Source organism: Conger conger, chromosome 7 (genome assembly GCF_963514075.1).
Source record: "Conger conger chromosome 7, fConCon1.1, whole genome shotgun sequence".
Classification (NCBI taxonomy): domain Eukaryota; kingdom Metazoa; phylum Chordata; class Actinopteri; order Anguilliformes; family Congridae; genus Conger; species Conger conger.
This window is the reverse complement of record NC_083766.1, coordinates 51,018,806-51,032,673: the sequence shown is the minus strand read 5'-3', so window position 1 is coordinate 51,032,673 and position 13,868 is coordinate 51,018,806. Positions and strand designations below refer to the sequence as shown.

The 13,868-nt window shown below is 50.7% G+C and overlaps 1 protein-coding gene across 1 annotated transcript in view; it reads left to right on the top strand.

Annotated features, from left to right (window-relative positions):
• Positions 1–13,868, top strand: part of cux1a (cut-like homeobox 1a) — a 176,941-nt gene that overhangs the window by 136,218 nt on the left and 26,855 nt on the right. Inside the window, exons 12-18 of the mRNA XM_061247663.1 lie at positions 1–162; positions 1,399–1,457; positions 3,448–3,496; positions 3,685–3,781; positions 7,484–8,239; positions 11,429–11,509; positions 12,917–13,018. The exon at positions 1–162 is cut by the window's left edge and continues 27 nt beyond it. Coding sequence (XP_061103647.1) covers positions 1–162; positions 1,399–1,457; positions 3,448–3,496; positions 3,685–3,781; positions 7,484–8,239; positions 11,429–11,509; positions 12,917–13,018 — 1,306 coding nt within the window. The remainder of the gene's footprint in view (positions 163–1,398; positions 1,458–3,447; positions 3,497–3,684; positions 3,782–7,483; positions 8,240–11,428; positions 11,510–12,916; positions 13,019–13,868) is intronic.

Here is a 13,868-nt window from a genome sequence, read left to right as displayed (position 1 = left end):
TCCAGTCTGGAGGTGGAGCTGAGCGCTAAGGAGCGGGAGGTGGTGCAGCTGGTGGAGGACGTGCAGAGGCTGCAGGCGAGCCTGGGCAAGCTGCGGGAGAACTCGGCCAGCCAGATCAGCCAGCTGGAGCAGCAGCTCAGCGCCAGGAACGCCACCCTCAAGGTCAGGCCCTGCTAACGTGCTAAGAAGGGCTAATGGCTAGGGCCTGCAGAGCGCAGGGGCGCTGCTAACGTGCTAAAAACGGAGGCCCCGCAGAGTGTGGGGGCGGCGCGGCGCTAACGGCTAACATGGTGGAAACGGAGGCCCTGCAGAACGAGGGGGCGTTGTGCTGCTCGAACAGCTACAGTCAGGCTCTGCAGTACAGGGGGGGGGGGCGCTAACATGCTAAAAATGGAGGCCCATCAGTATCTCAGCGCACCGTGCCGCTGAGCGAGGGGGCATCGTGCCGCTGACAGCTATCGTGCTAAAAATGGCTAACGTGCTAAAAACGGTGCCAAAGCCCCCTTTCGCATCTCAACTTCCACCGTGCCTGTATCCATCAGATGGGTTACAGCATGATGCTACTACTTCGCTGGAAGTTAAACAGTTATGGAAAATTACTTTCTTTAAATATGAAGAAAATGTCCAGTTTGAGCAGAAGCTGGCGGTAGCATTTTATAGCTGCGTGTCCTTGGATCAAGTATGCACCGTTCTCCATTTTGTTTTTCTAGTTTGTACTCAAGCTCAGAGGCTTTCAGGGCTGTGCCACACTTTGACACCTCTTCACCCTCGCCTCTCCTAACAGTTGTCTTTCAAAGCTCGGCTGCCGTTAAGCGCCGGATACACTTTTCCGCTTTCCTACCCAAAGAAATTCTCGTTTAACAATGACTTTAATGAAGGACAAAACCGTTACATAAGCGAAACCAACGACTCTCCAAATCCTTTTGCTTCATAGAATTTGCCCTAAAGCATTTTAAACGCATATGAGGTCTTTTCGAGGCTATTCAGTTCACAGTCAATATAGTCTCAAGTAGTCTCAATCTTTACAAGGGTTTTTTCAAAAATGTTTTATCATTTGCTGTATATTAATTAATTGGAGTCCTAGTTTGAACAGGAAGGGGGCTCATTCGGTTTTCCTGGAGAAAATGGGGCCGGCTAATTGAAAGGCTGCTGTTGATCCTGCGGGATGCTGGGTCCTCCAGCGCCTGCGTGACCCGCCTGTCCCGCGGAGGTCGTGACCCCGCCGTGTTTCGTGTCTCGCCCCCCTCCGCTACACTACCTCCGACCGCCAGCGCTCTCCTCTGTGTCTCTGAACTCTGGTCCCAGGAGCTGAGAAATGTCTCTGTAGCGCTGGAGTGACACGCACGTCATCCTCTCTCTCTCTCTCTCTCTCCCTCCCCTCCCTTTCCCTCTCTGCAGCAACTGGAGGAGAAGCTGCAGGAGCGGGCCGACTACGAGGAGGTCAAGAAGGAGCTGAAGTAAGTCTCTGACAGGCCTGGCTCTGCCGCAGCGGCCCGCTGTCAAAAGAGCTCCTGCTTCCAGCCTGTTAAACCGCAGAAATACGGCGGCCATCTTAGACACTGTCTCTCCGCAGCCACCTCCCGCTGAGAACCATATGTACCACCGTGTACACTGAGTAGTTACGCTTAAACGTGTGTGCGTGCGTGTGTGTGTGTGTGTGTGTGTGTGTGTGTGTGTGTGACTACATCTGTGTTATTGAGCCTTGTTGTTCCTGGGGGAAAGAACACAGAAGTTTGATATGAAACCCTGGGTGATGTCTTCCTTTCTGACAGATGTTCTGTTCAGCACCAATCACACATAGTCTCTCCTAATTCTGAACATTTCCTAAATATATGAGCTTCAGAGCATCTGCTAAATGGCTTAAATGTAAATGTCAGTATGTTGCGATGGGGACTCGTAAACCCTTCCCCGTTTTTGCTTTCTGATGGAGCTCTTTGCTTCCCATGATAATTCCTGATTGCCTCCCCACCCACCCCCCCCCCGTTCCTCACTAAGTCTCCCCCATTTATCCATCTGAGCTCACTGGGGAGGTAACCGGTCCTGTGTCACATGACCGCAGAGTGGCCTTGATTTGAGAGTCTCAGATGAACTCGCTCTCCCTGCAAGATTCACGCCCTGACATCACGCCAGCTCCCCTTCCAGTGCCATTGACCTTTACCAGTGGGCTGGGCATGCGGCCCAGCCCGTGTTCTCATTGGCCCATATGGCCCTTGGCCTGTATTTTCATTGGCCCGTATGCCCCTTGGCCTGCATTTTCATTGGCCCAGCCAGAGTTCTCCCGCTGCTCGGTGGCCCGCAAGTGTGGACCACCAGAGCAGCTTTTCAGACGGGACACGCCAGCGGTCCTGACCTCTCTTAGGAATCCTTCCAAATCTCAATGAGGACGAGACGGCCGCTTTAAGATGGCTCCACTGTAGACGCTGTGGCTGGGTATGTGCGTAGTTCTCTGTAACAGCAGCCAATGAGCTGGTCTCATCAGCTGTAGCTTTTGCAGGTCGGACCTTCGGATTGGTGGAAGGAGATTGGCTGAAGATTGACTGATTTTGAGCATTTTGGGTTAAAAATAGGAATGAGTGACGTCTCTTGCATATCGTCTTGGTTTTTATTACTGAAGTAAGTTTTCATTCATTTGTTTATGTTAAGCATCTAAGCTGCACAAGGTTGTGTGTGCAGACTCCGGTTGTGGTTGCTAGGGTGAGATTTGAAGCTCATGGGGTTCTGTGTGTGCCCATTGTGTCGTGCTGCTCAGAACTAGACTATAGTTGTCACTTTTAAACAGTGGACTTAATTATGTGGCATTATTGTGTTACTTATCTGTTTGCAGGGGCGTAATGAAAAGGCTAACAAAGTTAAGATAAGGCAGAGGCTAATCAGCCTGCTTTTTCGCTCATTCATCGCCGGTCTATTCGCTGCTGGCTTCTGCTGATCTCGGTAATGACTTTAAAGTGAGGCATGTCTGGCCGTTAATTCCATAAGTGGATTTTGGGCGCAATGCTTTGTTTGAAATCTATAACTGTAATAACAATGCGAGCGGAGGGCTCCTTTCCCGGCTGAAGCACTGGGGCAATCAGCCCGGGGATTGTTCGCGGGATTTGGAGTGATAGCTTGCTGTCCTCGAGGAAGACAGGAAGTCCTGTGTAACGGACGCAGCTGGTCTGTGCGCCAATCCGTTTAATTTCCTGTGACCTCGTTATGGGGGCTCCCTCTAGGATCTGATTTGACTAGTTTTGAAGGGAGCAGCATTTACTCATTTGAGTAAACCGATTGAACAATTCTGTGAATAATCACGCTTTATTGTCTTATGGGGGTAAACGATACATTCAGTTGATTCAGGTGACATGTTTCTCATTTAGATCTATTGCCTGACAAAGTGTGTGTGTGTGTGTGTGTGTGCTAAGTGTAGTGCTGTCCTGGGTCTCCAGTCTAATAAATGTCTCTTGTTCACAGTGTCCTGAAGTCCATGGAGTTTGGCCCATCTGACGGCTCTACGGCACAGGTATGCCCACACACAGGGCTGCTGCACTGTCTGGTTCTATTCATTCAGAAAACATCTCCACAGAAAGTTAACATTATGGGGAGTTAGTTGACTGACTGGACTGCTTGAATTGAAATGGAACTGACCTCAGCGCTGATGTGTTCCCTCTCTGACCCCCTCCCACCCCTCACACCCCTGTCTCCCCTCAGGACTCGTCGAAGCCCCTGGAGGCTCTGCTCCTGGAGAAGAGCCGCTCCCTGCAGTCCGACAGCAACCCCCTGCGCATCAGCAACAGTGAGCTGAGCGGTGAGGCCTGCGGGTCTGGACTGGGTCCTGGGGGTCTGGGCTGGGTCTGGTCTGGGTCTGGGTCTGGGCTGGGTCTGGACTGGGTCCTGGGGATCTGGGTGGGTCTGGGCTGGGTCTGGACTGGGTCCTGGGGATCTGGGAGGGTCTGGTCTGGGTCCTGGGGATCTGGGAGGGTCTGGTCTGGGTCTGGGCTGGGTCTGGACTGGGTCCTGGGGATCTGGGAGGGTCTGGTCTGGGTCTGGGCTGGGTCTGGACTGGGTCCTGGGGGTCTGGGCTGGGTCTGGACTGGGTCTGGACTGGGTCCTGGGGTTCTGGGCTGGGTCTGGGCTGGGTCTGGACTGGGTCCTGGGGATCTGGGCTGGGTCTGGGCTGGGTCTGGACTGGGTCCTGGGGATCTGGAAGGGTCTGGGCTGGGTCTGGGCTGGGATCTGGGTGGGTCTGGGCTGGGTCCTGGGGGGTCTGGGAGGGTCTGGGTGGAGGTGGAGTATCACAGGGGCATGGGGAGTGCAGCACAGCCTTACTGAGGCTCTCTCTGGGCAGGGTATCATGTCTGCTCTTATACCGATACACCACACCTCACCACAGTCTCTGAGGTCTGAGCTGCATGCCTGTAATGCTGCTGCCCTGCAATCAAGCAGGACCTCTGCTCTGCACTGTTTCAGATACACACACACACACACACACACACACACACACACACTCTCTCTCCCTTAAACAGTCAGACACGTACAATCACACAATCCCACACACACACACACACACACACACACACACACACTCTCTCTCCCTTAAACAGTCAGACACGTACAATCACACAATCCCACAATCCCACACACACACACACACACACACACACACTCACACACACACACACACTCACACACTCTCTCTCCCTTAAACAGTCAGACACGTACAATCACACACACACACTCTCTCTTTCTTAAACAGTCAAACACGTACAATCACACACACACACACACACACACACACACTCACACACTCTCTCTCTCCCTTAAACAGGCAAACACGCACAATCACACACACACACACACACACACACACACCCACACACACACTCACACACTCTCTCTCCCTTAAACAGGCAAACACACACAATCTCACACACACATACAGTATACAAGCTCATGCACACAAACACAGGCACACTCACACATAGCCAGGGAGATATGACGTCTCTGGTAGCTCTTCATGTATTCCTATTTAATCAGGGATGTCATCCGGAGACCCTCCCTGCTCGTGTCCCTGCGCTGGCTTACAGTGGGAGCCAGGCCAGCTTTAATCAGCACCGCTGGAGCGGAGGCGTGAAACGCCCGCTATCAGAGTCAGGATCAAAGCGCAGGGTTACATCAGTACAGGCTCTGTAAGGGTCAGAAATCAGCCTCATTGTGCTGTCAGACCGCGTCTGCTGGCTGCTTTAACGCATCTCTATTCACAGGAAGTCCAGTTGTTAAACAGGAACAAGAGCCAGCTATCTCCTCGCCCAGAGCACTCGCGCTTAAACAGGAAGGGAAGTTATCACTTTGAAAAGAAAAAACATTACTTTTGGAGGGTGGGGAGACCTTGACTGCTGCCTTCTGTTTGCGTTTTTTTTCAGTTTGACACAAAACATCTCGACAGAAATCCGTAATGGAAATGCGTTTAACGGTTTATCCGAAGCTCCCGGCTTTGATCATTACGACTGAAGTGCTGCTTTTAAGCTACGACTGTCTGTAGTTCAGCTTCACTCTTTTTGTCTCCTCCTGAAATGGCACTTCAGACACTTCAGATTCGTCAGGTCTGCGTCAGAACCGAGAGCGCTCAAAGATCCCGTCGCTTCCCTGTTTATCTAAACGGCTGCATTTTTGCAGGGGCGTGACATTTAGCAAGGCTGCCTCTTTTGACGTTCCTTTCTGACATGAGAGGCTGTTGGAATTTTTCTTTGTTTGGAGTTTTTTTTTTTTTTGAAAAGGTAGAAAAGACAAAAAAAAAAACCCCGCCTGCAGAAGTTCCCCCAGCCTGAACTCTGCTCAGAAACGGTAGCGGAGAAGCCAGGCCGGGGCTGTCTGCTTCTTAAGGTCAGGCCGTCCGTTTCTCTGGGCGACGGGACCGCGGTCCGAGTCCTGGGCGGAGCCGCGGCCGGCTCTGAGCGGACACCTCGGGCGACGCGGTGTGAAAAGCCAGCTATTTTTTCCCCCGCTGCCCTTTTCCGCGGCCCGGGCCCGCTCAGGTTTTCTGAAAATGTCACGTAGTTTTTCGCTGCGGGATGTAGCGGAAAAACTTAAAGCGAGTCATTTGTATTTTTAACGACACCCCGTTTGTCTAACCTTATCACGCGGCGGGCTCGCTCGGAGGCGCGCGCCGGCTATGCCGCTTTCTACCGCCCTACTTTAACCGAATTAATTACCCCCGCGTACGCGAAAGCGCAGCTTCTGTATCCGGGCGCGGTAATGCTAATCGTGTCGTTGCGCCGGCCTCATGGGAGCGGTGACAGTCCCCCGAGGACGCGGGCGCTTAGCCTAGCCTAGCGCCGCTCTTCTGCACGTCTTATGGAGATGGAAAGGCGGTGCCGTCGCCTGTAAACAGACACATTAGCACGTGGGCTGGCAGGCCGAGTCTCCCAGCTTCCTTCTCCGCGTTGTTACGCGGTCAGGGGCTCATCACACTTCAGCTCTCTTTGTGCTGTTCGCAGGAGCGAGACTCAGTCGGAGCTCGCGGGGCTGCCTATTATTTTGAACGGAGGTGCGGATACAGCCTCCCCTCGCTTGTTCATTTTTTTCACTTGTTAACAAGTTTGGAAGCTCACTTGTTTCGTTTTTTTGAGGAAGATTACTGTCGGTGTGACTGTAACTCACAACTGAGTCTTTGAACTCTGTGAAAGTACACATGATGTGAATCCTGAGAATTGGGCGCTGCCTGAAAGCCAGGTGAACTAAGACCCGTATGACCGAATATTACCCAATAATTGAATTTAAACTTCTTCTTTTTTTACTGCAAATCTTAATATAAGCTGCAACAATTCATGCATACCAACATGAAATACATCACAGATCTCCATCATAAGAAGTACAAAGTTCCAGCTAAAAAAATAAAATAAAGCCCAAAGCCCAAAAACATGCTAAAGTCTGCTCAACTTTTCCTATCGCAGATTTCATACTGGTGAATTTTTCACAGGCAGCATGAGTCAATAAAGCATGGATAAACTGTTTTTGTCCTTTTCTGCCAACATTGTTATTTTCAGACTATTAATGCTGGGGTAATTAAAACGCATCATTGGTAATAATGTGGCTGTTTTAGGTTCCTCTGCTTTGTCAGTTAATGTGTGAACCATTAGCAAATTGCTCGTCAGAAAGAGCTTTCTGGTAGTTATGAGTTGAAAAGCCTTCCGTTTTATACTCTCAACATATATGGACAATTTCCATTTTCCATTTCATTTCAGACTGCCATTTAAATCTTTTGCCACAGTTTTTCATTGAGTTTGTTAAAAAGTATGCGGTGGTATGATTAACACAGTTTTAGAACTGCTGTTTTATGGTTAGGTGGCAGAAAAAAAAGAGGAAAAAGGGGTGCTAATCTGTGAAAGTATTCAGTTGAAAAGAAGAAGAATTGTAGCTCCCTTTGCATCTTTTGATAAGAATCACAGCCCTTTGTTGTTGTTGTTGTTGTCGGCGCCCCCATAACCCTTTTGCGTTTGACCTCTCGTAGGGTCGGCCGTACGGAAGGGGAAAGAGGCGTCGTCGGACGCCCAGCAGCGCCTCCCCGCCACGGCCAACGCGGCCAGCCTGCAGGGCTCTCCTCCCCCGCCTCCCTCCTCCCAGCTCCTCCTGCGGGCGGGGCCGGGCGTGGGCTCCGCCCCCGAGCCCGCCTCCAGCGCCAACGGGACGCACCAGTTCTCGCCCACGGGCATCGGGCAGGACTTCTTCAGCGCCGGCATGGCGGGCGGCGGGGCGGGCGGGGCCGGCTTCCCGCTGGCGGGGAAAGTGGCGCTGAACTCGCTGCTCCAGAGGCAGCTCATGCAGACCTTCTACTCCAAAGCGCTGCAGGACTCCCCCGGCGCCATGCTGTTCGCCCCCAGCCACTACGCCCCCGCCCTGTCCGCCAGCCCCCTGCCCCAGCCGCCCCACCAGCACCAGCCGGCCGGCAGCCCCGACGTCAACGGCATGGCGCCCTCGCCCAGCCAGTCGGAGGGCGCGGGCAGCGCCTCGGACGGCGAGGACATGGACACGGCCGAGATCGCCCGGCAGGTGAAGGAGCAGCTGATCAAGCACAACATCGGCCAGCGCATCTTCGGCCACTACGTGCTGGGCCTGTCCCAGGGCTCCGTCAGCGAGATCCTGGCCCGGCCCAAGCCCTGGAACAAGCTCACCATCCGGGGGAAGGAGCCCTTCCACAAGATGAGGCAGTTCCTGTCGGACGAGCAGAACATCCTGGCTCTCCGGAGCATCCAGGGACGCCAGCGAGGTGAGTGTGACGCAGACTCCCAGCATGCCTCAGGTGGCCCTCGGGGTTTGGGGCGAATCGAACCCCGTCCCACCGAGACTCAGGCTGCCCATGATGCTCCTCACCGTAACATCCAGGAGTCTGTGGACTCAGCACTCGCAGTACAGTTATCGCAAACAAATACAGAAGTGACTGAGGTAGTCTTTGTGACCATAAACACATCAGGCATGGTTAAGTATGTAATTGTTTTAAATTCAAATATTTTTCTGTGCTCGATTGATCTTGCCTGGTGCAAATCAGCAAACCCAATAAGACCACAAAGCGGGGTTTGCACTTTTTGAGGGTATTTCATACGTTTCAATACACCACACAAGTTCAGTAAACATGACTCCCAAGCAATTACAGATTTGACCCAGGTCAGTGACTGAGAGAGTCATGTGACCATCAATGAACACATACGGTACTACCAAAGAGTCATGTAACCATCAGTAAACACGGACAGTTGTGTCTGAAGGAGTTATGTGACCGTCAGTAAATGCATACATTAGTGTCTGAGGGAGTCATGTGACCATCAGTAAACACGTACATTAGTGACTGAGAGTCATGTGACCATCAGTAAACGCATAGAGCAGTGACAGAGTCATGTGACCATCAGTAAACACATAGAGCAGTGACAGAGTCATGTGACCATCAGTAGAACCTGACAGCATTAAGCGTGACCCTTCACCCCACACGGCAGTGAGTGGAAATGACACCCAGACATGACGTGTGTGTCGCGGTAAGTAATGATTTGTTTGACCTGCTTCATGGCTGAAGCGCATTGTCAGGTGATAAAATTTAGGCACGGAGAGAGTGCAGTTTTTTTTGTAGCTTTGGCCATAATCTATTTGTCTCTTGTTGCTCTTTTGTCCGTTTCCCGATAATCAATGAGGGAAGTGTGCCGATGGGATTTGACATGCCTGAATGCTGAATGCACTCTAGCAGTCCTCTCACTCACACCTTCCCTGCTAGTCAATGACTGCTGCCTGAAAATTAGTTTTTTGTCGTCTTGTTCGCCGAAGAGGCTGGGTGATTGACACAGACATTTGGTTATTGTCTCGAGCGAGCGGGAATGAAAAATGACAGCAGGAGAGTTGTTCTGAAACAGAAAGAGTCAGTTCTGCTTTATTGGGACAATTAGAGTCCCAGGTACTTTTATTGACTGTATTTTTGGTGCAAAAAATGACTGGCAGCGCTAAATTTGAGCGCAGCGATTCTTTAGCCTTCCCTGCTGGCAGTGCTGAAATATGTATATAAAGTAACGGATAAGCACTGTGCGAGCTCAATTTTGAACGGCGTGTTTCTGTCAGACTCTATCCTCTTCTGTTACCTGGGCTCTGTTTTCTGCCTGTTCCTCTCTGCTGGGAAACGTTTAATGCGAGCTGATGGCTGTGGTTTTCCCTGCGCGTTCGTTCTGTAACCGAGACGGGCAGAGACAGAGAAGCTGTTCTCTGACCTGGCTTCCTGTTCTACGTATGCGCCCAGCGAAGGCGTCTTCATCTGTTTTTCCCCATGCGGGGTGCGTGACTAATGGGAAGCACCTCCACCGCCTGTTGTACAGAATGTGAAACCGATGTGAAAGTCTTAAGCTCCCGTACTAACCCTGGGGAGCGGGGCCGCCGGTTTGGGGCGGGCTGGGGGCCCCCTGACTGACGGGGCCCGAGAGCGAGGTCTCGTTGGTCCTCATTACGCGTCCGAGCCCGACTCGGAGGCTGAGGGGGTTGTGAAATGAACGGCGGTGTTTTGCCGAAAAGTTGCTGGGGGTGGAGACGATCGGAGTGGAGCGGGTGCTCTTGCGACGCTCGTGTCCGTTCCGCTCGATTTGGAACGGCATCGAACATTTGGGGTGTACTACACTCTCAGAAATGAAGGTACGGAAAGTGCCTAAAGAGGTACAACTGCTTGTCGCTGGGGCGGTACCCTGTGCATACAATTGTATCTCTAGCCAGCAATATATAGAACTAATTTGATTTTTTGATAAATGTACTCATTTGTACACACAGAGAATGGTACTGTACTTTCTGTGTGCATTCGGGGTCCTTGAAGAACAAAAATGTACTCCACTGTCTCTGTATGTCTGAGAATGCAAGACTCAGGATCCTTGAAACAGAGCCAAATAGGTAGGTTGTGCTGTATGTATGTTTCAGAAGCCATGGAAGTTATGCTTGTTTTCAAAAACACATGAATAGCTGCTTTTTAAGGCTAAAAGATTTCAGATTTAAAAGAGAAATCTTTATGAATGCATAGTTCCCAACAGGGATTGAAAGTTCTTCAATGTGTTTCACCCTTGAAAGCCATAGAAAAATGCCAGTCTGCAGATCTTAAGTAAATAATGAAAGTTTCATTTGTTTTGTGCAGACCTCTTTCTAACTGGCTATCTCATTTCATACTAAAGTCTAGCAATAGCAGTCATAAAAAAAAAAGGAAACCGCTACAAGAAGATATCAGACTGGGGTGTATTGCGAAATGCACGTTCAGGTGTGTCCAACAGACGCAAACTATTTTGAGAGTAACGCATCTCCGAATGCATTTTGTGGAATGAAAGTTGAAGCTGCTGTCGGTTTGAGCCGACAGTCGGCTTTTGAAGGGTGTGTCTCGGGGCTACGGGTTTGCTGTGGCTGCTGAGCTGTGTTTCACGCTGCACACCTTGTTCCTGGTTAGATTTGCATCGCCTCCAGGAGCGCAAGCTACCGCGCAATGAATCACAAAGATACTAAATCCGTCTTCACCGATGACACGTGCCGTATTCATTTTGAAAGCTCGCATGGAGCAGGGGGAAAAGAAGATTTAGGATCCTTTTCCCTCTCTCCACCTCTGTGTCTCGGGTAGACGGGGACCGTCTTTTTCCAAAACCGCGCCGTCGTTGTTTCCGGCGGCCATTTTAATTGCACCCGGGAGTAAACGGGGCCCCCTTTTTCTGCAGCGCCTTGAAGTTTGGCGGAGCGAACGTTGTTGACTTTAGATGCTGCGCTCGTTAAGACACGGCGTATCCGCGGGAGGGAGGGAGGGCCGCGTCCCCATGCCTCTCGAAGCCGGGTTCGAACGCCGGCCGGTTTAAAAAAAAAAAAAACCAAAAACAAAACCGGCTGTGATTGCTGCAGACTCCGCCCCTGGCCTTTCCTCCAGCGCCTGACGCTTCTCTTTTATCTGTCGCCACTTGTGTTTCAACAGAGAACCCGGGCCAGAACCTGAACCGAGTGTTTCAGGAGGTTCCGAAGCGGAGAACCGGCTCGGACGGCAGCGCACGGCCAGGTCTGTCCTTTGCCTTCACTATCGTGGTTGGGAGTGTGATGCCCCGCTGTGTCCCTGTTTGTGTGAGCCTGCCTGCTCCTCTTCTCTCCTTCTGGCCCGGGCTCTGTTGGAAAAACTGCGCGGCAAGGAGGTGGCACTGTAGTACGCGGGGCTCTACGTGCTAACGTGCTATCGTTGTTTTCCAAGGAGCACGTGTGCTCCTAAGTTGGAAAATTTAGGAGCATACTATTGCATCCCAATTCGTAGATCGATTGGGGGCACTGTAGAGCCCTGGCATGGGATAGGGGAACGGGGCGTGATGTTCAAACCTGCCGTTGTCATTTTTTGCGTGTGCCTCATTCAAGTAATGCACCTTTAGTTGACCGACGAAATTGCCAAGTTGTCATACATATTTCCCCCCAGTTACATATTCACGGAATGTTCCCAAATTCAGGTGATGGGCTTCTTTTTGCGTCTCAAATTAGCGAAGATTCCGTACAAAAGAAAGGAAGTCGCCTGGAATAAGGGAGAGTGTGTATGACACAGCTGTGTCCTGTTACAGATAAGTGGACTCCTGTCTCCACCCCTAAGCCTGGAGTTCTGTCAGGGGCTGTAGACGTTGACGTGAAGGTAGTTTGGGACACTTTCAGCTCACCTTGCTGCCCGACTCAGTAATGAGGGCGGAAAACTACCCCCAAGGCTCTGTTGAACTCTGTATACACGTTTTCCTCTTTCATCCAATAATTGCTTTTTATTCATGTCTTGTCCGTTTCATACTGTTCATAAGAGCGTGAATACGATTAGAGTATTTCTTATTGAGATACATCTGCAGCTCTCTCTGTTTGTATTGTAAGTTGTGTTTCTTGTAGTGGTTTAGCCTTCGCTATTTTAAATGGTCGTCATTCCAGGTTTCTTGCCTTGGCTCAAAATACCGAAGCCCGTTTTGGTTCAAGTGCCATTCAACTGCAGTCCTTCGTTTTAGCATCCTTACAGAAAAACAGAGGCGCGAATTGTGGCTGTAAATCTTCAAATTGCCGGGATTGAAAGAAGACCATCGAGCTCTCATTAAAGCCCTTAGCTGCTAAATATTTTACAACTGCAAAGATATTAAGTAAAGCAAAATCAATAGGCCTGCACAAAGGACAGGAGGCAGCTGTCGGTAATTTGTAAGTGTTAGGAAGGTGTGAATGAGCGAGCGAGTCTGATATCTGGTGTTTTCTGGATGCTCCAGAGATCCAACGTTTGGCAGTTTCTAAAATGTATGAAGCTGTTTTTATCAGTCTGATGTGGCCGGTCTCAGCCACCCCAATCATAACCCCAACTATAGCCCCTGCCATAACCCCAACCCCAACCCCAACCCCGACCCCCTATCCTTACCCTCACCCACTGGTTACAGTGCACTAACACCACCCCCCCTTCCTCCTGCAGGGAACATCACCACCCGAATCCGCACCCCGGAGAGCGGCTCGGACGAGGCCATTAAGTCCATCCTGGAGCAGGCCAAGAGGGAGCTGCAGGTTCAGAAAGCAGGTGAGTCCCCAAGCACTCTATGGTGCCTCTGCCTACGGTACCATAGAGTTCAGCCATGGACCTTCCATCTGGAGACTCTGCTAATAAAACGGAAATCCTGCTGTAAAATGAAAGTGTTAAAAATGGATACACATCATATGCAACCCATATTTTGTTTTTGGAAGCATTATTTGTGCTGGGCTATCATTGCATGCATGTAAATTGCTCTGCTGCACTCACAAACCACTGGCTGTATTTTCCACACTTGAAGATATGCAGAGTACTACAGGAGAGCTAGCGCAGATTGACCTGGCGACAACTGGTCACCTATAGGCGCGCATTGGTAGTGCGGGGTGAGCACTGACACATCGGTAACCTGCTGAATCCCTGTTCCCCTCTCCCTGACAAGATAAAGCCAGTAATGTGCAGCAGATTTTGTACAATATTAACTGAAGATAATAGGAAATGTTCAGTGAAGTGAAAACTGGCTTGATTAACAGCGGATGACGACTCTCTCCTGTGTATCTGGTAATGGTACGGGGTGCTCCTTTTGGGGAAGAGCACTCCGTTCTGATAAGCGGTCTGTGGTTAACACAGTCCCTGACTTACTCATAGACACATTATTATGCTGACTGTTGACTACGATCGTTTTTTTTTAACGTACTGGCAATTGTAATTTTGTGCCATTGTTGTTAAACGTGATCATATTCAGGAGCAGTCGGCAATAGACTGCTAGTGGTGGTGCACCTCACCGGTCCTGTGTCTCCTGCTGCTAATGAAACGTTATCGTTCCCCCCTTTCGAGGCTCAGTTTAGCATTTTCCGCGGTGTATCACAAAGGAGGAAAGGAATATGTTCTGTACTACTGTTTA